This window comes from Neodiprion fabricii, chromosome 4 (genome assembly GCF_021155785.1).
Source record: "Neodiprion fabricii isolate iyNeoFabr1 chromosome 4, iyNeoFabr1.1, whole genome shotgun sequence".
Taxonomy (NCBI): Eukaryota; Metazoa; Arthropoda; class Insecta; order Hymenoptera; family Diprionidae; genus Neodiprion; species Neodiprion fabricii.
This window is the reverse complement of record NC_060242.1, coordinates 36,433,265-36,457,214: the sequence shown is the minus strand read 5'-3', so window position 1 is coordinate 36,457,214 and position 23,950 is coordinate 36,433,265. Positions and strand designations below refer to the sequence as shown.

General features: G+C 38.7%; 1 protein-coding gene and 1 long non-coding RNA gene across 2 annotated transcripts in view; one reads left to right on the top strand and one right to left on the bottom strand.

The window, feature by feature from the left end:
• LOC124181439 overlaps positions 1-23,950 on the bottom strand; it is a 115,868-nt gene that overhangs the window by 54,088 nt on the left and 37,830 nt on the right. The gene's annotated exons all lie outside the window — the stretch shown is intronic.
• The window catches only part of LOC124181429 (cadherin EGF LAG seven-pass G-type receptor 1-like), an 80,252-nt gene that overhangs the window by 21,464 nt on the left and 34,838 nt on the right, over positions 1-23,950 (top strand). The window contains exon 3 of the mRNA XM_046568008.1: positions 23,408-23,513. Within this exon, the coding sequence (XP_046423964.1) occupies positions 23,408-23,513 (106 nt within the window). The remainder of the gene's footprint in view (positions 1-23,407; positions 23,514-23,950) is intronic.

Genomic DNA, 23,950 nt, shown 5'->3' with positions numbered 1-23,950 from the left:
ATAAGGGGGTGAAATATCGCGCCCTGTTACCTCAAAGGTTACTCGATCTTGTCAGGCACAACATCGTATCTGGGGGCCAACATCCTCGTGTACAAGTGGCACTACAACCGCCGTTAGAGAAAGTAAAAGAAATAAAAAAAAAAAAATAAATAAAAGGAGAACAGGAGAACTCTCGACCGTGCTTTTTGCCCTTACGGGACCGCCGGATCTGCCAGTCCCATTAGCGAGACGGGCTCGAAGTGACGGAGAAAGAAACGCGGCCGGCAAGAGCTGGAGAAGTTTACTCTTATTGACCGAAAGTCTCTCGACCTCGAGCTCGACACTCGTTGATTTCAGTCAGCTCTTGGCCCCGAAGAACTCTGCCATGCACGTAGATACCCACGTGAGAAAAGGGATCGATGAGTCCTGCGGGGGGGGGGGGGGGGGGGGGGCGTAACCTCCGTTGAGAAAAAATTCATTTCTTACGGTAACTAGAAAAAATCAGTATGACAGGTATCGTTGAAAAATTTTTTTGAATATCGTTGGAATTACGGAAAACGAGGTACGCGTAACCATTTTGCGCTATCGTCGATCCTTTATTGGCAATTGCAACGCAAAATCAGCTTCTAGGGTTTACTCTACTTTTTTAGTTAAACAACGCTTTAACGTCAATTTATCGAATAGCAACGGATATTAGACTTTCCGGTTACTATATCTAAGTAATGAAAACTAATTTTCATTTTCTACCTGGAACTATATTTTTTGACTGTGGTAAGAAATGAAAATAGTTAAGGACTGAGCGGTAACCGAAACTTGAAATTTCTCTACGTGAGGGTGAAAAAATTTCGGCAAATGCTCGTATACTTGAGACCCGATTGAACGAAATTGCGAATCCGCGAGTCCTAATCGCCGATATTAGACCCTCGTGCATCCCTCGGGACGCTTGAAAAGGTTCCGGTCATCGTCGGAGAGGTATTTTTTGTCAGTGGATTTAAACCCCAGGACGAAAGTGCGTCGACGGTGATAACGATGATGGAACACGCGGGTCGACACTTTTTAGCTCGTAAAAACTGAGCCGATTACTCAACCGTGACCCAAGAACGAAGGACACTCTTGCCTTGTTGAACTTTCGCCGTTCGTTCCAAATTCGAATGTCAGAAGTGAAAATTTCATAATAATAATCACAGAAACGATCGGTCTCCAGTGTTTTTCATCCGTCTTTAACGTTCTTGGGTTATTTCGTTCATTATTCATCACGCAAAGTTATCGCCCGTAAGTTTTTCAATAAGGTCGTCTCCTCTCTTTTTCCAACTTTTGATTCACGCAGACGGTGGATTCGACCCATCCTTAACCGGGTTCAATTCTTTAACGACGGTAGAAAATTTCCGCTCGTAGGTTAAATCGACGATGAGCAAAAAAGTGTTCGATGAAAAAAGGTATCTGAAGTATGTCGGAAATAATAGCGTTTGAAAGTTAATCGAATTCGACTCGGCGACGTGTCTCGTGTTCTACGAAACATAGAGACGGTGAATAAAATACCGCGGACATTTGTATCAGTTGAGGAAGAATTTCGTCCAAAGAAATTCTTTCCTCTTTGCCCTTGGTCGTCCTCCGCTTTTCTTCTCTCTTTTACTTTTCAGTCGCGAAACCGATGCTCCGTGTCCTCTTCTCGTCCTTGAGATAAAGTGGAGAATTTTTATTGGCGGAGCAGGTGTTTTGCGGGTATCACAGGATGGAAAAACAGAACGAATCGGAGGATAAAACGACCGAACGACCGAGAGCCAAATCAATCAGGTCTTCTCACTGTGCTTATGCCGCAAAACTACGCGAGGAAAAAATCCCGAAGGACTTCGTTGTCTTTGAAAATTTGTTAAACTTTTTTTGCAAGTATTACGCGTATTACACGCAAGTTTTTATCACTCGATAAGATTTAGGATCCATCACTTGTTCCCGAGCCAATCTAGTCCTCCGTTTAAGTGCCGTAATTTCCCCTCGCGATTCAATAATCCTCTTGTCTATAGCTTAGCTTGAACTGAATTCCAAGCTGACTTAGCGCGAGGCTTGACTCTAATTTCAAAGAGAGACTTTCCGTCGCGTTGAAGGAAAGCAATCTGTCCCAGATTGAGATTCTATCAAAACATGGATTCCGGATTCACATATATATGGGGAATTACACGCAAGCCAGACCGACGTCCGAACCTCGTCATTACAAATTTTGTATAAAAAATTTTCCCCAATTTTCCCAACTCTGAAACAGTGCCCTGAATTTTGTCAGATTTCTTATTGAACTGTTGAATAATTTATGAATATTGAAAGTAATTTTGGAAAGAACGTTTTTTAAAATTTTCAAAGGATTCTCGAGTACAATTTTTGTGTAAGTGAATACGAATAATTTTTATTTTTGCTTTATCGTGTCATCTACCGACATAAAATATGTTACAATGTATAATCATCACGGACTCAAACGAGAAGTTTTTACGAAAAATTACATCAACATGATGTCAATAGGTTAATTAATTTAGGATAAAAATAATCCGGACTTCGTTGAATATAAAAATTTGAAGCATACCTGTATAGCATACCTGGAAAAGTTACTACCAAGAAACTCGCGCCAGTTTTAAAGTCTAATCACGATATTGTTGTATTATGTATAATATCTCCTGAGAGAGTTTCGAGACTCTGGTAAAACGTAATTGTAGAAAAAGTAATTTCATTCTCGTTAGATGAGCATTGTTTCATTTAACTTTTACAGGTTATTCGACCCGAGGTTAAATCCGATTAGAAGAGAACAGCGGTTGCGATGTGACCGCTCCGCTGATCGTTGGTGAAATTTTTCCCCCTTAGAAATATACCTATATATATATATACATACATGTATGTATTAGGGTGTTTCAGAAAAAAAATTGCGAATTTCCACAGTGACACTCCTCAAACAATGTGTTAAGGTCAAAAGAAAGTTTCTGTTAAAAGATAAGCGTTCTACGTTACACTGACATTAAGAGAAATTTTTAGTTCCGGTTACCGCTCAGTCCTTAACTATTTTCATTTTTTACCACGATCGAAAAACATAGTTCTGGGTAGAAAATGAAAATTAGTTTTGTAGCCGTTACCGGAAAGTCTAGTATCCGTTACTATTTTTTCTCATTACAATCACTGTTGCTAGATTTTCTTGCAACTGTTGCTAAAATTTAACGCTCGTGCAACGATAAATTGACGTTAAAATGTTCAAACAGTTTTTTCAACGATACCTGTTATACTGAATTTTTCTACTTACCGTAACAAATGAAATTTTTCTCAGTGTATGTGGAAGATCACACTCATTTTATTTTACACTTTTTTCACACATTTGTTCGAATTTTTGAAGAAACACGTTGTAGCACTTTGATTATTATTTCTGTCTTAACATTTATTATTCAAACCAAAGATCACGATCCATAGCACAACGATATATCAACCGAGAATCTTATTCTCCTAAATTGAAAATTCATATTGAATTATAACTAATTTATGAGAGTGAATTAATAATGAAAAAGTCGTCCGATACGCTTCTCAAACATCAACCTTAGACTTTTTATTATAATTGTTGGTCTTCTTCGTGACGTAAATTTACATTATGCTTGATGTAAGTGATGAAAAAAAAATGTAATCTTGAAAAATGTACCAAAGTGGAAAATCAACTAAGCGTGATCTTCCACATAACTTAGAACGCTCACCTTTTGACAGAATCTATGTTTTGCCATAAACAAACTTTTTAGGAGGTGCCATGGTGGAAGGTGGCAAATAATTTGTTTTTTCTCAAATACCCTGACATATGTGTCTATACATACATATATATGCCCACCGAAAGCGAGTCGGGAGAATTTGTACGAATATGAAAATAAATTAGGGAAAGCCAAACGGGAGGTAAAACGACATTCTCCGCATCGTTACCCGGCTCAAATTCGCGATCCGTTCGTTTCAAAGCTCCGGAAAGCTCGACGGTGCGGCCGCAGTCGAGCAAAGCAAACGTGACGTCAAGTCGGCGAGTCAAAAGGACGAGGAAATAAAGGAAAAGCCGAGAGAGAGAGAGAGAGAGAGAGAGAGAGAGAGAGAACGAGAGGTGGGGAAAAAGGACATTCCGGCATTGTAAACATTTAAATTAGCGAGAAGCCCGGCCTTGTTTCGCACGCGAAAGCTTGACTCCCCTGCATTTGTTTATCTCGCCACGTATATACTCGATTCCTCATCCCGAAAAGTTTTGTAACAAACTTTTTTTTTACCGAGCAACCGCTTTCGATCAAAGCTGTGCCGACAGCCGAATTTTATAGCCGGGTAGCAACTGGCCCATTAAATACGCAAATACTCGCCGGGCCGATTTATTCTCAATACGAATTGCATTGCCACAAAATTCTCAGCTCTTTTCTTTTCCGTGCAGACGGGCGTGATTTACGCCAAGGGCTGCGCTGCTGTACGAACTCTCTGGAGTGCCGTGATTTATGTACGTTTCTTTCTAAATCACGTGCGATCGAAGCTTACAGGCAGGCTGCGCGATTAATCGGTTAAACGTTGGCTTGGATCAATTGTTATTAATCGGATTTAGACGAGTCAAAATTCGTGAATGACGGATTAGTCAAAACGAAAATTAGGTTAAGGGGTTAGGTGGGTTTCAAAAGCTCAAAATAGGTACATTTTTATGAATTTTTTTTTACTTAATCAACAGAATATTTCATTCCATCAATTTAACACATAAGAGATACATATTTTATAAGTAGTTTGTGAAATTTTCATTGAAAAATATTGAAAATTAAGGCGTGGACACGTCGTCTGCTGTGACCCCTCAAAAAAAAAGTTCTCTCGGCGTAGTCAGGATAACTCATGACAGATTCATCTGAAATGCAAAAACCAAAAATTTTCTGTTAGTAGATGTTTAAAACTCGTACTTGGACGAAGGAAAAAAAAAAAAAAAAAAATTACATTTTTGGCGGCGTTGAAAACAAAAAACCCTTATTTTGAGTAAAATTTGCACCGTTCATGGCCTTGAAAAATTACTTGGAATAGAAAAAAAAAAAATTCCATCGTTCAAGTACGAGATAATGTTATTTTGAAGAAGTGTGCAAAATTTGAAAGAGATCGGTTCATAAGTTTTCGAGAAATCGTGACTACCGATTTCAAAAATGTAGTTTCGAGAAAAACGCGATTGAAGATTTACATTCAAAAAACATGTAAATAATCGTACTTACACCGTATAATGATGCAAACCCATGTTTTTTCCACGTGCCATCACCTGACACGGTAACATCTGTCGTATCTTCAACATTATTTTCATCACACGTTAATTTTTTTTCTTGATTTGCAGCAGACAACAAAATTGATTCGGCAACAGTTATGACGCACTCATGTATTTTATCAACATAAAAATTGTACGTTGATGCATTCAAGAATGAGGAACTTATATCCATCAAACCACAGAATTTTTTACATCCGGCAAGTCCTAAGCCTAGTATTCGCATCACAAAAATAAACGAACAATAGCTAAGCAGCTGCCTCGATATATCTGCCTCCATATACCTGCGTCACGCTCGGTTATAGCCTGATGGGTGAAATATCCAAAGGCTATATCTCTTAGAATATGACTCGGATCGTTTTAAAATTTTAAAGGAATATTCTCAACATATTCAATTATAAGATAAGCAAAAAAAATAAAATTCGATTTTTTGAAATTTTGAAACCCACCTAACCCCTTAATGGGAAAACCCATTAGTCGGGAACACAAAAAATTGAAAAAAGATTATTGACTGGAAAAACGAGTGAATAATTGAAAAGGAAAATTAACCGATCGATCGAAAAGAGAATTAATCGGAACTCTTGATTATTTGAAAAGGCAATTCCAGTTTACGATTAATAGATTAATCGCGTGAAAAAACTCGGCTCCAGGCATTTCTCCGGTATAATTGGCAGAACCGAATCATTCGTGGTCTACGATCGATACGTGGTCGAAATTCTTTCACGTAATTTTTTTGTCAGTAAAAACGAAGCCTCGGATTCTGATGTCGTTTTACGGATGCAGAGCAGCGAAATTGAGTTGCGGATAATATGATACGTTGCGAGAAAATATAATACCTACGTGAATCGATCAGTACGAACTCGAGTCGGATTTGCCGACGTTTGAACATCTCGTCACGTGCTCGATGTGTATACCTATACGTATAGAAATGTACCATAAACATTATACCGAGAATCTAGAAGCTTGATGAGATCGGAGGTAGATCCGATTTCGGAAAAAACGTTTACTCTTCTATTGTTTCTATAATATTCGATTACGTGATATTCGTTAGTTGTTGGTCTGTAAAAAAGAATTGAACGTGATGTTGATAATTTTTTTTTTCTTCTTCTGATTTTTTGTTCCTTTGACTTCGACTTTGCTTTTATTGTTGATATTGTTTTATTTGTTTCGCGTGTGATAGCAATTTATACATTTGCGCTAATGTACGTTGAGATAAATTTCGTTTGTTTTAGTAACTAAAAAAATTCAGTAAAACAGGTATCTTTGAAAAAACTGTTTGAATATTGTTGGAATTGCGAACAACGAGGTAGGCGTAACCATTTTGCGCTATTGTCGATCCTTTTTTGTTTATTGCAACGCAAAATCAGTTTCCGAGGTTTACTCTACTTTTTTAGTCAAACAAGGCTTTAACGTCAATTTATCGTCGCACAAGCGTTAAATTTTCGCAACGGTTGCAAGAAAATCTAGCAACAGCGATCGTAATGAGAATTGTGGTAAAAAATGAAAATAGTCAAGGACTGAGCGGTAAGCGGAACTTAAAATTTCTCTCCGTGTATACCATAAGCGTATAGTTTCTTTTCTACCATAGCGTAAAATATGTGACGACGATTCTTTATTCGACTGCATTTCTTATTTCTCCTCAGGTGTAAGAAAGTATCGACGGGCTACAGTGTTGAATAAATATCACGTAATAAGAGCGTCTCGCCTTTCCCTACTCACATATCGAATCTGGATGAGGATGGGACTTTTCCAGGCTCGTTTTGCATGGATACGATTAGATTATCCGGTAGAAGTTTCGTCCCTCAACCCTTCGGGGAGCGAATTTATTCTCACCGAGTATTCTTCTTGGAGCAAAGTTCGTTTCTCTCCTGCGTAATATTCTTGAAGAAATCGAGCTTTCGTTTTTACACGTGTAACGTAAGACGAAATTCCACGTTTCACGGATCTTTGATCATCGCGGTGCGCGATTATCGCTTCTTGCGTGGAAGACGACGAAACGGCAAAAATACAATTCCGTGGCGATAACGGGGATCGAAACGAATCGTTCCCCTGTACCGAGTATCGTGATAAGCCGAAATAAGCAAATAATCGTGATGTCGCAAATTTCTAAAACGCCGGAAAAACGTCTCTCGTCAGATCGCAATCATCGAGAGGCAATAGCGATCACGTCTTCTGCTCCTAGACTTGACCGCGATTTCTTACATTCATGAATTATTCAGATTCTTAGCTCGCCGCCCTTTTTCAACGCTTCTTGAGGAGAAGATCGATTCAGGTAAGACGAAATGTGATTCGTTACTCGGTCGGAGCGACGGCATTGCAACTGTTTCGGTGCACGGGAATTGGAAGAGATATTTTCGAGTCTGAACGTACAAATTTGTAACTCTACTCAAGATTAGATATTTTATTTAAACGATATTTTAATCTACTTTTATTTTCTATCATAATCGAAACGAAAATGAATTTTAAATCTGCACCTGAAAAGAAAATTGTATACTTTATTTTTCATTGCCGTTTCGGGATCACACGAATTCTGCGGTTGAAATCAGCGAGAGAAAATGAATTTTGAAGATAGCCCGAAGCCGTGAGGTGAAAAGTATGAAATGTATAATTTTCGTAGAAATGAAAAAAAAAAACGTAACATTCCTTTAAAATCCTCACATCGTGCGCATACGCTTAATTAAAACTCAGAGGTGAAATGTTAAATGGCCAACGGAGTTCTCTTTGACGCCTGAGCTTTTTGGTCTACCTATATATATATATATGTCTATATATATATTTATATATATACACATACCTACATGCGTACATGCATGCGTGATGTGAGTATTGTAGGAATATATGTATGTGTGTAAATTGCGGCTTCAGATTTCCTGGCTGTACAACGATCTCTGAAGGCTGGCTTTTCTCTTTAATTAAACGAAACGTCGAAAGATTGAGGGGTTTGAAATGTGGCTGCTGAGTGGATGCAGAGAAGGTGAATCGTATATATTGGAGCAGGATTGAAATTTAGAATTTGAAAAGTTCCGGAAGCACCAAATTCTGAATTTTTTGGAGGAGAAACTTGAAGTAAATAAATGAAACTTTGAAGAAACACCAAAATTTCGAATGGTACGAAGCCCGAAGCTCAAAGTGTCGAAAGCGCGTAACTCCCATAAGTCAAAGTTCCGAAACTGTAAAAATGAGAAAATTTGGAAATCTGAAATATCGAATTTCCGAATGACCGAAGATTTTCAGTTCCCTAAATTTCTGGCTTGGTGAAATTTCACCACCTTCACTTTTCTTTGTTTTGGATTTTCGATATTCTTACGTTCGGAATCCTGGTAATTCTGATAGTCGTTTTTATCTGATTTTAAGATCCACTCGTCGAGTAAAGTACGCTGCGCGAGTATATTATGACTTTCGTAATTTTACTCCATCGAAACTTTATTTATCGCAATTTTGCTCTATCGTAACTTGAATTTCGTAACCTTGAGCCGTCGTGTTTCCGGCGATTCGAAACTTTAATGTTTCTTCAAAGTCAGATTTCCTCAATTCAAGTTTCGTCAGCAAATAAGTCGGAATTAGGCGCTTTCGGAGCTTTTCAAATTCGGAACTTTTCAAATTCGGAACTTTTCAAATTCGGGACTTCAACCCCGCCCCTCCACGTATACCACATATTCATATACATCCATAAATCTGAAAGATGCGGCTCGTCTTGTACCCCAGGACTCGAATTACAGGCTTCTTCCCTCTCAGAGACGCGTTTCGCGCATGATGATGTAATATTACACGCGTGCGTAATGCTCTGGCACCGTGCGCATACTTTATCCGTACGTAACGCGTCGGCGGATGAAAAATCGGGAAAATATATCTGTCTGGGCCCCCCGTTGGTGCAAGCTCATGTATTATTCTATATATGCGCCCATCCAGTCGTAAGTAACCCGAGATAGCTCTGATCCCCTTTGACTTGACTTCGTCCCTGTCATGCTTAAAGCTGAAAGCTCTCGAGCGTTGTCGCAAGTATTATGCTATCAGAGCGCTGCAATCGTACGTGCAACCATGTCGAGATATCTCCACCTCCAGCTGTGATATAAAGCTTTGAATTCTCCACCGGAAGGGTAAGAAAAGTAGCCGTAGTATAGGACGAATGAATTTTATTCTCTCGATTTCGTTCCGAAGTTCATTTTATATCCGGAATGGAATTTATTATATATATCCTTGAAAGCTTTTTGAAGGTGATGAAATTTTCCGTTCTTTCTTTCTCTATTTCAAATTTTACCAAATTTCTTTAACAAATCATCTCAATAAAATACTTCCAAAATCTTATGAAATTGTTAAAAATTTGTTAAATAAGGATGCAAAATTTATAAGTCGTTGGGACTTTGTCGTGTGAAAATATTCTATCGTTTACTGCTCGTTATAATTATTCATTTCACTTCAAATCCCGATATAACAAGAGGAAAAATTAAAAGTCAGTCTTTCTTTTTCTTCGTCTTTTCGATTTTTTTTTTTTTCAATTCTTTCGCTACTCCTCTTTTCTCATCAGCCGTCTCCTTCGTTTTAGAAAAAATTCGGAAGACGAAGCTGCGGTTTGTGTATTCTGTAAAAATTACCTAAATAACTTTCGGGAATATTTGCTCAATACATACGCAAATGTTTGATGCTTTCAATGAACATTTCGCGGAATAACAAAAACATATACGACGCACAGGTACGCACGAATTTTCCTTATCGATAACTCATCGTTCTGAGATACGAAAAAGAGAGAGAGAAGAAAGAAAAAAAGAAAAAAGAACAAAAAAAAAAGAAAAAGAAGAAAAACAAATGTAGGTATACACGTGTTAAAATACCGCGGGATGTAGGTACAAGGTTTCACATATGTACACATACATAGGTACGCACCCACGACTCAATACTCGATCTCTAAGCCAGCGGGATTCTTATCTTCGGCTTATCTCGACGTCCATCGCGATGTAAGAATTGTGTTTGGTAAAGGAGTTTTCACGTGTCAGCTTCTGCCGTGAACTGACAATGACTCGGGGTGAGTGCGAGGGAGACAGAAGGTGAGAGTTAGACGTAGGATTTTACCCTAAAGAAAATACGTCTCGAATGATAAAGAAAAGAGCGGACCTGCCTGATCCACAGGGTGAAAAATTGATCCGCGTGAATTGAAGACGAATGAAGCGTATGTATGTATACGTATTTATATAATATAATACATACAGACATACGTACCTGTATATACGGGAGATTTCACGTTAAATCGACGGGTCATCGGCCTGAAACCCCTGGGATTGTGATGCCCGATGGATTTTTTTGTCCGTTTCGGTCAAACTTGATACCTCTAATTTTTCGAAATTTTTCCACCACTTTGCAAAAGTGTGACGACCGAAAATATCCTTGACGAGAAGATGGACACTCTTTAAAATGGATGAAACTTTTTTGTAAAGTAAGGAACTCGAAAACAAATCTTTTGGCTATGATTCGAAAGCGGGATGAAGATGCTGAATATTGTTTTCGAGAGAAATTTCGTTTTCAAAAAAACAAAAAAATTTCCAGAAATTTATTTGCAACGACCGTTTCTTGTAGTAAAAAAACAAATTAAAATTCGATTTCCCTTTTTTTTATCAAGACTAAAGTGAAAGAAACGACGCTTAATACGAAGAAAATTAATTCGTGTTCTCTTTTTTACTCTTGAATTAAAAAGAAAATAAAATTACATAACGATAAAGCTTCCATTTATTTTATATTTTACTACAAGACACCGTCGTTAAAAATAAATTCCAGGAAAATGTTTTTTTTTTTTCGCACAATACTCAGCATTTTCATCCCATTTTCTAATCACGACGAAAAGATGTATTTTCGAGTCCCTTATTTTACAAAAAAGTTTCATTGACTTTAAAAGTGTCCGTTTTCTTCTCAAAGATAGTTCAAGTCGCTCTACACTTTTACAAAGTGGCGGAAGAACTTCGAATAATTACTGCTATCATTTTTGACCGAAATTAATCAAAAAATTCATTGAAGATCAGAATCTCAGGGGATCAAGCTGGTGACACGTCGATTTAACGTGGAATGCCCCATATATCGACGTACACTGATCCTGCAGGGTTGGGAAAAAACTCGAAATCCACTTCCTCGGCTTGCCCAAAGTCTCGTTCCAAAATTTATCAAGTTTCGAGTCAGGGATTGAATACGAATTTTAACTCGAAAGTCCGATCAAAGTTCAATATCTTTTTTATCGTTTCACCCGATTCTCCGCAGTTTCGCGGTTCATTACGGGCCAAAAATTTACTGCGAACGATTAACCTACTTGCAAAAAGTATCCGACAACACCCAAAGATGTATTTTACAAACAAAGGTCGATTAAATCGCGTAATGAGATTTCGAAGGCACGAGATTGATTATATTATACGTACGCATACCCGTGAATTGAATCGGAAGAATATAAAACGCTGAAACGATCGTGGAAACAATTATTTGGTTCATTAATCGCGATCGGGCGGAAAAGTTAATTGAATCACCGCGCCCGAGTCTCGTTCTATTTTTTCTCTTTCTCTTCGGCTCGGCTTTTTGAAACGATACGGTGATTATTATTATTATTATTATTATTGTTATTATTATTATTCAGGTGAACCGAGAATCGAGGGACGAGCACTTTCAAAGGGCAAATTAATTAATGCACAATATCTGCGACTTCTTTCCTTTTTACACCTCCGGCAACGAACGAACGAACGAGTATGAATATAAAAGCAACGAATTTAAGGTAATACGAATTCACGCAGCGCAGATATACTCGTCCAATTATTTACGAATCAAGAAACAGGATTCTCTTGTAGAACGATGTATAGGTAAATTGGGCAGGCTACAACTTTCGACTTAAAACTTTGTAACTGAACGCGGGGAAGGAAAAGCCAACCTACCGTTCAACCTTTGTCATCGCAAAGTTATTTCAGTTTGTTTAAATTGCTAGCAAGTTACTCAGCCACCGCTTATTTTCTCCTCCCCTCGAGACATCGTCTCATTTTTTACTCGTTTAAGAGGATGATGCTTTCCTCTCAGGACAATCTCTCGATCAATTCTTTTAATTTACCTAATGTGTTTTGTGTTTTTTTTTTTTTTGAATATGTGCCACGTACGAAATGTAATGAAATATAATTACTACGCTAATTTCGCGTTTCATTATTTTAGGAAAGATTTTTTTGCCCGGCAAAATGTTTTACCGCCAACATATTTGTTTTACTGTTTCTTTCGAACAGTCGCAAACTGCTGTGTAAAAACGAATGAAATTCATTAGCCTGATGGAAATTTAATTATGCTGAAAAATTGTAAAGGCATAGCGAGAGGATCTGAACGTTTTTCATTTGCCAAAACTGTCTCACACTTTCAAAATTAACCGAAAGCAGGAATGTAGTATAATCGAGACGGTCGTATTTTTAACCGGATTTTTGAAAATCCCGGGCAAAATGAACCACTGTTGTTTGATATTGAAATTATCGGGAAAGCAATTTATCCTGTTATAAAACATGTTGAGCGGTGAATGGGGTGAATTTTAATTGTCACATTTGCGGTGTATAGAAGAGAGGGAAAGATTGATAAAAATTTGTCGAGTAATTGGCGAAAAAAAAAGGATTTCGCACGATTGGAAGATGGGCATAACTTGATAACTCCGTCATCTTTATTTTAGCAAAAAATTCTCCACCCAGACACCCTCAAATTCTTAATTTAGTTTTTATTTACTCACTTGGAACAAAATTTGATCCTGGGAACGAAGTTTCAGGGAAGTTTCACACATTCGACCAAACAGGATTTTCACATAACCAAAAATTTTAGTTGATTTTATAATGCGCAAAGTAGTAGTAAAAACTTTTCTCCGCGCTCTGCGCTCTTCGGATTAACTTGACGATATATAATCCTCGACGGAATGATAAATGCTTTGTCTATTCGTTGGATTGTTCTCTTTAGATTCGTTTCTCGTTTTGACTTATTTTCTTCTTCTTCGCTTAGGTAGACGATCGCGTCAAGTGTACACGTCGTATAACAGCGATGTATAAAAAGCTACGCAAATTAAAATATCCACCAGCCGTTATACCGTGTCTCGCAGTGGGCGTGAAAATCGTTGAAATTCTTTCCAAAAATGAGCCGAGCTTCGCTAACGAGATTCGATAATTGGTCAATAGCTATTGATCGTTGGCCCTTTTTACTTTTTTTTTTTTTTTTCATTACCTTTATCACGAAGAGGGATGATTTTATACATAAGATTCACGCCCCGGCGTTGCCTGGAAGAATTTTCTCAGTACGATATCATCGCAACTCATTTATCCCAGAGGGGGAAACTTGATGTGCAATTCCGACGTTGTACATATATTTTCCTGCAGCGTGAATATCTGCTGCGATAAGAAATGGGAACGGATGCCGAGATTGTGTAGGTTGTGTAAGTATACCTCAGGGTGAAAAAATAAAACAAAAAAAAAAAAAAAAAAAAAACGAAACAAAACCAAACGAGGGTGTATCAAAACCCTCGTTGAACATTTGGGGAAAATTGCCTAACTTTGAAAATCTACTGAAAGTTATTTCGCGGGATGATAATTCGGTGAAAAAAATGATAAAATTCCATTACTAAAATTGAAGCTGAGTATTACAGCGAGACGGGAAAGAGGATGAAAAGCTAAAAATTTCCTCGCCGCAGCAAAGAATCGATGAAATTGCCGCACATACACACGGTAAAAAATTTGTCGGTGTTTGAAAACCCCTGAAGAATCGCGTCATTCCGCTGGTTGAGACGACGTTTTGTCTCTGGGACGTGAAACTAATATGAAACCATTTTTTGAAACTCTGCGCTTGCCTGAACAACCGCAGATAGCCGGGAGCTGCAATGCTGAAGAATTTCAAGCCGTCGTTTTTCTCTCTTCCCGACTCGCAGCTAGTCTCTTCACGGTTGAACTGAGGCTGCAGCTGTTTCGAATGGAATTATGCAAAATTGAAGGAGAATGAAACAAAACAACAACCACAAAAAATGAAATGAAATTGTCCTGTCATTCATATCGCAGATATATTTTTTTTTTTTTCATTCGATTTCGATTTCCTCAGTTTGTCCGGTTGTCTGGATTTCTATAACGGAACGTGATACTAAATATATTATATTAGGTACTTACTGTAAAGGTAAGGTATACATATTCACACATGTTATCGTAACATATAGAATTTGGAGCCCGGCGAACGAATTTATGTCGGAAACTGCGTAAACAAATGCGAGTGTAAACAATGCCGACAAGAAATTTTTGAACCTTGGGGAAAAAAAAATAACGACTCTTTGAAAATATTGATCAGATTTGGAGTGTAAAAGAGGGAAAGTAAGAGAGCTTCTACGAAGCGAACGCCGCATGTACATAAATCCTAAAAACGACAAGACTCAGGGGAAGAACGCGAACTACGATCGTAAATTTTATAAAATGTTTTTTTAAGCGCAAGGTTAAAGTTTAAACCATATAACACGGCACGGTAAATCGATTCTCGCGGATAATGCTCGTCGAGAAAGTAAATTAACAATTCAAGGATTTAATCCAGAAGTAAAATGAAAACGAGATGAGAATATTGGGGACGATATTTCACGGGGTATAAAAAAAATCAGGTCTAATATAAATTGTCGGGAATCCGATTTTCAAAGTTCAAACCTGCACACTGAGAAGAATTCATTTTTTATGCTTACTCGGAAATTCGAATAAAATCTGTATCGTTACAATAACGTTTCAATTGCAGGAAAATGTGGCGTACAAGTAACACTTTACTCTGATTACAATTGTCGACGGTAAATTTTCTTGTTTCTTGTTAAATCTTTTTCCGTGTTTGACTACTTTTTTCAATGAAACAGGGTCCTCACAGCGTGAATTTATCGTAGCGCGAACATCGAACTCCGATATGATCAGTGTTCGTGACGAAAAAGGATGTCCAAGTATAAAGCTGTGAATATTCTGGTCTCAGTTCCACAAATCCTTATTTTCACTTTGTCCATATAACACGTTGTAAAACGAAACTAGTTAAGGACTGTACACACTGAGAGAAATTTCAAGTTCCTGTTACCGTTCAGTCCATAACTATTTTCATTTTTTACCACAATATAAAAAAGTGAAATTTTCCTCAGTGCAGTAACCGCAGTGCAGCCAGAAATTTTTTCGTTGTAACGGCTCGCTCGAGTTTTCGCCTCCCGCGAATGAATAATATTCATGAATAACGAAGGGCGAAGGTCGATGGTTGAAAGGGGCGGAAATCGGAGCGGCAAGGGGGCGGAGAAGCCTCTTTCGGGGTTGGAGTCGAGAAGTCAGGCACAGTTCCGTTCCATTCCGTTCCGTTCCGTTCCGTTCGGTTTCTGGGCCGCCGACCGGACCATTAAAGGAGGTGGCAAATGGATTAATGGACCCGGCGACCAGAGACCCGACCGCATCGCCGCTTTTTCCTCAGGGGTTGAAAGGCGGCCTTACTAATGGTGTCGGACTCGGATCGCCAATACGATCGAGCCGTTTTCCCGTTTCTCCAGCTCCGACAGCCAGAATCTAATTACAACTTTTTCCCCAACGAATCCACCCCCGCTCTAAGTTCTATCTCCATTAACTGGTTCGCGACACTCCGATCCGTGCCAATAGTCGAGGATTGAAATTTTCAAACACGGGCCATCGTTGCACCCTTTTCATCGTACTTGTCAAGTTTTTCACCCGATCGCCAGTATAAGGACAAATCTGTAAGATTCGATCATTGAAACCGAATCGCGAAAGCTCGATTCTTAGAGTTTCGGAATTGAATTCGCAAGTGATGAAAACGTGCTTGTTTTCAAACCGTATACTTTTTTAATTTCATACCGTTTGTACTTTATTTTTTACTAACAACCTCCTCATATATTCTCAACATATTTCGCGGTACAGATTGCAGAACACACGAAACACTTCGGGGGGATGAAAAGTGGTTTTGAAATTCAGGCCGACGGGTGAATTCGCCTCTTGATAGTCCGAGCGCTTCGCGGAAACGAGACGAAAGCACTCGAGGGTTTTACTCTCGACCGGAAACGGCGCCTCGTCCACGATTATTATTATTATTTGTTTAAATGTAACAGCGAACCGCGTCCGAGGGTAAAAAGTTACGGGGTAGAACAATGACGATTCTGTTTTTTCCACCCTTGGGAACGTTGACGATGATAACGAAAAGCCCGTGGACGAAAGGGAAATTCCCGGATGCAGCGGAGCTTTTCGTAAACGGTGAAAACTCGCGTCCGGAAAAAGAGAAATCCGCTATGCCCGAAATCCAACGAAGGTAAACGAGACTCTCGAACTCAAACCCGCATTTGCACGAACCGTGCAAAACTGCTGCTTGGCTCGTTCATTTCTGCTTCGAACGAAGAGCCCGACCAGAGATCAGGATAATTAATCAAGTGATCGATTAAGAGCTTGTTGATCGTTAAGGGCGAGAGTCTACAACGTAGCAGGAAAGAAAAAGAGGAAAAAAAATAAAAAAATGGCAGCAGTCAACGAAGCGTGAGAGTTAAATTACATCCCGGGTGTAAAAATTGCAATGCAGATGATTCAAAATTAGCCAGCCTGCAAATTTACTCTCAAACCGGAGGGTTGAATTCCAAATCCAGTCGGTTCTCCAGGATGGATAATCAGAGTTCCGGAGGTAAATTGAGAGGCTCGTGGTGATTATCATCAAGGGACTCAAGAGGAGAACCCTACACTGATAAAAAGCATTTGCGGGTAGGGATTGTAAAAGCGTTTTCGAGTTGATTAGGCCGGTCCATGAGGCGGCACGCGGTGCCGGAAGTTCGCGCCCGAGCCAATCGTCGCTACATCGACGAATTGAAAGGGTCGATCCGAGAGAATTCATTCGAAGGGTAAGTTTGAGCGGCGGGTAACCGCCCATATGCTTTTCACCCTGCAGAGGCATATTCGCGCTATACTGAAACGCGGGGATCAATCGAAGGTTAGCAGTTGGCTGAGAGTCGAGACTTTTTGTAAATTTCGTTACAAGATGTAGTCGCTCGTTGACTATTTACAGAATTATTACGATCGTAAGGTACGAAGATCTCTCAACATTTTACGACACAGCGTTTCGTATATCGGACACCTTTTGTGAATCGGTTATTCAAGATTTATACTAAATTTTTGAGTTATCGCAGGCATTTTTTTTTTTTTTTTTTTGTTTTTTTGTTCATAATCCGACTTCTAAGACGTCAATGTTAATGTTTTAAAAGTGGTTATTATGATTCCGCGAATACAGTGAGCGATATTAATAAACCAAGTGTTGAAAGTGCCTGTTTTTAGAGAATATATGTAATTGTGGGAAGGTTATGGGGACTAGAAAAGTGAAACTCGGTAATCTTGGATTTTCCGAGTCGCTGAAAACGAATCTGACGTCAGAATTTCAAAATTCAAGATGGCGGATCCAACGGGACGAGCTGAAAATATAAACATTGATCTTACTCGCTCATGTCAGATCCGCCATTTTGAATTTTGAAAATTTCTCAGATCTGACCTCATTTTTTCAAACCAGCGACCTCGAGCACCCTTATCATATACCCAGTTTCAAGGTATTTCACTGCAAGGAAAAACGTATGGTTGAAAGGTTAAAAAATGCACAAATGGAAGATGATGGAATGATGAAGAAACGGTTATTGTTAGATATCAATGCTCGGTTTCAAATCGTTTGAAAACCGTTAAAAATCTCGCATATCCGTTCAATTTCATCCTACGATAGACGCTTTTTATGTAAACGAATATTTTCTACAAATTTACCGCAGCGCCAAAATTTTTTCAGCAATTTGGCATTGTTAAAAAACATTGTTCAAAAAACAGATCGACTTCAGGATCGATTTTGTAGCAAATAGTTGTTCGAGTAAAGCCTGAAGCGTCGCGAAGTGAAGCCGACCGAATGCTACAAGATTTCTAATAATCTCAAGATGATTCGAAGCAATGCACTGATATTTATCACATAAACTTTCGTTTATAATCGCGTGAAAATTTTTTACTTCCAATTGTATCATCAAAGAGATCTCCTTGTCGCTGCGCAAGTGCAATAATTTTTTCAAACCATCCTCTTTGAGCAGACGACGCTTGGTTCAAAGCCCCGAGGCTCGTGTTCGTCTTGATTTCCGACTCTCGGAGAATTCGCAACCCCAAAGGTAATGGGCTGGTTTGTAACCAACGAGACACAACAGCCAGGCCGGTTTACGTGTACAGAAGCTAATTATACGCAACGGAATCAGCCGTGCCTATCGAATACGTAACCAATACACCTCGGAGTAAACGCTGCAGGCCAGCTCGATTCGAGGCCCGATTCGGATATCTGCGTAAGTTCATCCGTCCGGAAATTCGATCCCACGATCGTCACAGCAAGGGCGTTTTTTATACGTCCAAAAAGCTTTCGCGATAAAAACTTCCCGGCTGATAGAATTTTCTTCAACATTTTCTTATGTTTTCATCCGTATTAAAATCACCGAATTCCGCGCGTCGCGTCCCGTATTCGATCCGATAATTATATCTCCGTAAACTTTTACAAACTCGTTTTCTTAAACTATACGGTATAAAAATGCAATTTCACACAGAGTCTTGTTATTCTAATTGTTAAGAATCTTTTTTTTGCTCAAGTATAATAAGATAGAAATCGACCGGTTCTTCTTTGTAAAAAAAATTGCAGACTGTACATTCCAAGGTTCACTTCCGGTACGGTTTTCAAAAATGGTGATGCACAAGGGTGTGCTCGATAGTTTGAGACGGTTGTTATTTCAGTCCACAGAGATTTTCATCTACAGGTCGTTCAAAACTCGAATAAAACATCGCTGCCCTACGGAGGTTGAAATTCGAACGAAACGCTCGATTTGGGAATACAAGGATAATAAAAAGCAACGGAACAGGAGGAAGAAAAAATAAAATAAGAGAAAAATTGAAATAAAAAGAAAGACTAGGTATGAAAATAATTTTTGATCATAATTCTCAATCCGTATTTTCCTACAAATTGACCAAACGAATTCCTCTCGTCGTCTTTCGTATCTTGCACGATAGGCGATATAATTACAATCGGACCCTGACCCATATTTTCAAACTTAATTTCACCTGCAGAGCTGGTTGATTACCGCTTTCGCCTGATACGTTATTATTAGCACTCGCTGCAATTATCTTGCTAATGGACTTTCAAAGCGGGAGTAATAAATATACGCCACGTAGGTACGAGGCACGTTACATAAGTACAGAAGCCCGAACCTTATGTACTAAAACACGGTGAGATTCCCTCGTCGCATCGAGTATGGTCCCCGGAAAATTCACCTCCTTTCACCGTTCGCGTCGTTTCTATTCCAGGACGCTATAAGCTTTCACTCTCCGCGGTCCTCTTATTCTTATGCCACGCTGTCCTCTCCTATTCGTTCCGCTCCAAACGACATAATCCCGGCTTCCGAACCTCTTCGAAGTCGCAAAGTGCTCAGGGCCGTTCAACTTTTTTCCACACAAGGCTCCCCGGACCGAATCCTGCAGGATATGTCGACGCCTCGAGGCATCCGCGAAGCGTATATATACGTATATATTATATATAGGTGTATTTGTCTCGGGACTGTTTCCCCTCGTATCGAGACAGATAACGAAAACGGAATGAATTTCGCTCTGTTTAAACATCGCAATTTTTATTTCATGCTGTTTTTTAATTTATTTTTTTTTTTTTTTTTTTAATTCTGTTTCATCTTTTTTTGCTTCCGTCTCATTTGTGTCCTGAATATTGCGAATGCATCAAAGTGTGCCGAGATACGGAGGACAAAGGGAGGGTAGATTTCATCTTAAAGTCAAATTAGCAGAATAAATCCTGTCAGTTGAAAGAAACAAATTCAAAATTACAAATTATCTTTAACCCTTCTTTGACACTCTTGGGTACAAACGACCCCACGCCTTTTTTTTCGTATTTAAAGTATCTAAGTATAAAAAAATCGGGTCTGCGGCGCCATCTGGCATTAGTTTCAAAATTTCGAAACGTCACGTTTAAAGAATTTCAAAATTAATTTTCAAGTGCAAATATTTAATAGTTTATTTTTCACAACGAATTTTGACACTGGGTCACAAACGACCCCGGTGTGTCAAGTAAGTAATTCTACAGAGGTATGTTGAATAAGGATTAATATTATAACGATTTATTGGACTTTTGGTTCTCGTTTTTTGTTTTTTTTACTACACGAGGCTAATTTATTTGACTTGTTGCAAAAACAGGAGACACGGTTAAGGGGTAGTTTTAATTCTTTTCGGCGAACAATTCATTGGATAAAAATACAGCACGGTACGAGCATCTGTTTCGCCTTTGGTAGAAATTTACTTTCACACGGTAGAATTTAACCGCTCAATTATTACGTACCTTTGAAATATCAGGCTCACCTTTGTCTCTTTCTCTCTCTCTCTCTCATGTTTCATTATCAGCTCAACACAAAATATAAACACATAAACTGCGTTGTATTAACACCGGCAAAATTGATAAAAGTTCATCGTATATTTATCGGTACCAACAGCGACCGCTACTGCATGAATTGAAATTAATTTTTCCGTTCTTTTCTTTGTCTAAAAAATGAAAAAAAAAAAAAAAAATAATAAAATTTCCTCCGAACTAATTTCGAATCATGGATAAAACCGTTGTGGATTACGTCCCGTGGTTAAGCCGGCAAAATCTGAATCCCCAATTACAAGTCCCAGGCAGCAATTCGTCTCTGAGCTTTCTACCGACAACTCTCCGAGAGAAAACTGAATTAACCTCCGAACTCTGGAGCGCGGCGATCGCCGTAAGCTTTGAAGATTAACAACACCGAGGATTATTCTTATTCTCCTAGGCCGCCAAGCAATTCGTGTCACTTGATCTCTGAATATAGGAAATAAAATTGAAAAAGAAAATGACTCTTTTCCTTTCCTCCCCTACGAAAATTTTGCCCGAAATTTATATCATTTTCCAAATTGAAATACAACATTTAATTTACCGCGCAAATTTTTGCCCGTGTTTAATATTCCTGCAAGATACCAACATCTGAAAACAACTGCAAGGTTATTAGTTCGAGGAACAGAGAGAGAAAAAACGAAAAATATTCTCATATATTCAGCAATCATATCCGTATGAAAAGAAAAGGAAGAAAAAATTTTACAGCAGTTATCGAAAACCCCGTGACGAGACTTGGACATTTCCAGACTTATTTCAGCTATTTAACGAATGGCGAGAGGCAAGAGAGTCGGTTATGAATTTCATATTCTCCTCATTCAAAACCGCGGTGGTCGTTTTCACGTCGAGGATCTTTTTCTCGTTACAACAGTGGCAAAAAATTTATACAGAAACGTGAAATCCCCGCGGTAAAAAAAGGGGGAAGAAACCGAATCGTTCGCTAAATTGTGTTTTTCTCTCTAGTATTGCGCGCATGTATATTGGTCATAATTAATTCAAAGCACGGTATTAACTACGGTCCTGAAATTATTCATACGATGTAGTGATAAAGTTTTGAGGATAGGCATCTGCTGCCGGTACGTGATACTCGTTTTACAACAATAACTCTGAATAATGCACGCCGAAAAAAATAGTTCAACGAACCAAATCCCCCGACGAAGAAGTAAGTAAATTAAAAAAAAGAAAAATGCGTGCATGCAAAGAGTGAAAAATAACTCCGAAACAAAACGTTTGTATTAATTCATTTTTTGCGATAAGTGTACGAACTCCGCGCCGATTCAAATTCTCGTTTCAAGGGGCGGGGATTCGAAATTTAAAAAGTTCCGACAAGTTAAAGTTCCGTAAAAAGTACGAAAATGAGAAAATTTGAAAATCCGAAACATCTAAATTCGGAACTATCGAAAATTTTCTGTTCCACAAATTTCTGGCTTCGTGAAATTTCAGCATTTTGACCTTTCTTTGTTTTGGATTCTAGATATTTTTACGTTCGGAATCATGGTTATTCTGATTTTTTACACCCACTCGTCGGGTAAACTACGCTGCGCGAGTATATTTTAATTTGCGGAATTTTACACTATCGAAACTTTACTTTTCCGAACTTTGATCCGTCGGCTATCCAACCATTCGAAACTTTGTTGTTTCTTCAAAGTTTTATTTCTATACTTCAAGTTTCGCCAGCAAATGATTCGGAATTAGGCGCTTCCGGAACTTCCGGATATAAGAATACAGATAATTATAAAACTCACAATCGTATACTAACTATGCCTGTGACTGCATGGTGAAAAAATAATGAACGGAGACGAAGCGCCGGACAAATCGTTGTTTCAAGCAACGAATGGGCGTGGAGTAAAAAGTTTCGTGGCAATCAGCTAATGCGGTTTTTAGTTAATACGCTTCTGCAGCTAGGGAATCCAGTATGCATGAGGGTGATCGAATCTTTGGATGGATCACGAGTCAGTGCCTTGTAATTACCGATCAATTACTCGTAGCCGATACCCAGACTCAATTAGTTCTATTCAAGCCGCGGTAAACACGGTCTGCTAATTTTTTCCATCGCCTGTAAAGAATCGGAGGTTACAGTTCTGCGATTAGCGTGACGGAGAAAAAACACGAAAACGTTGAGAAGAATTTATCGAAGAATACTTGGCGTGATTCGCGATTCGTTAAATATCACAAAGGGAGGAAAAAACGAGAAAAACGTGTAACGTAATCGACGTTATTTACGCGAATGAAACAACATTCGCGGTATTTTTAGAATTGATGAATCCGTGCAAAATCCAATAATAAAAGCTAAGATATGACATAAACGACTTGAGAAAAGTTTGTATACTCAGAACGTTCAAATTGATTAAAGCTCTATTTTTGTTACGATTCGATTCTAATGTTTTTGCTAACTTTTGATTCAGACGGTCCAGTCGATTCATCAATCTTAAAACAAGAGAGAAGAGATAAAATTTCTACAAAATTCAGTCGTCCGAAACGGAACAAAGGTTCCATCGAGCGGTTAATTTATATCGCGAAATAATTAGCTGGAGAATTTCTCGATGCGAAACTAACAATGAGAAGAGAATGAAGGATCGAAACGGAAATTAAGAAGTGCTAAATTTAATTACCCTATAAACAATTACTCGAAATTCCTTCGGCTTCCTGAATCAAGCCGATAAACCGACCGCCTGCCTCTAAATTCAGCCGTTTTTTTTTCACCTGGCGCAGCGCTAATGAAAAGTTCATACTTATTCCTTGTTTCAGTTTATTCTCAGACCTGCGAAGCCTCGCCGGTACGACGCTGATGAATTTGTTAGCAGCCCTCTTCATGGTTCAGCTCTTGTTCATCATCGGAGTCGGGGGAGTTCAGGTAAGGATCTCGACAATACCTGTTTAATTTCACTCCCTAATTACTTCTAGCTTTGTTCGCCAGTTTCCTTCTGCTCCCTTTTCATCCGCGATCGAAAAGCGGTGTAATTACGAGTTGGAGAATTTCAACGTCGCAACGACGAAAGAAACACGCTCACTTTGCTTTTGGAACCTGAACGGTAGGTGTGTAATAAAAAAATTTAGTCTTCGAAATGTTGGAAAAACGGGTGGCTCGAAATATTTTAATATTATTCAATTCGGCTGGGTTTTGGAAGAAAAAAGATTTTAGGTCATATTCCCAGTATATGAGGTTGGTTGGTGTTTGTTGAAGCTTAAAATTTCGATGGTATCAGACCACGAATGATTCAGTTCCGCTGATTATTATATTGTACAGATGCCCGAGTCCCTCCTAACAACCGCTCGTCTCACTTCTCTAGC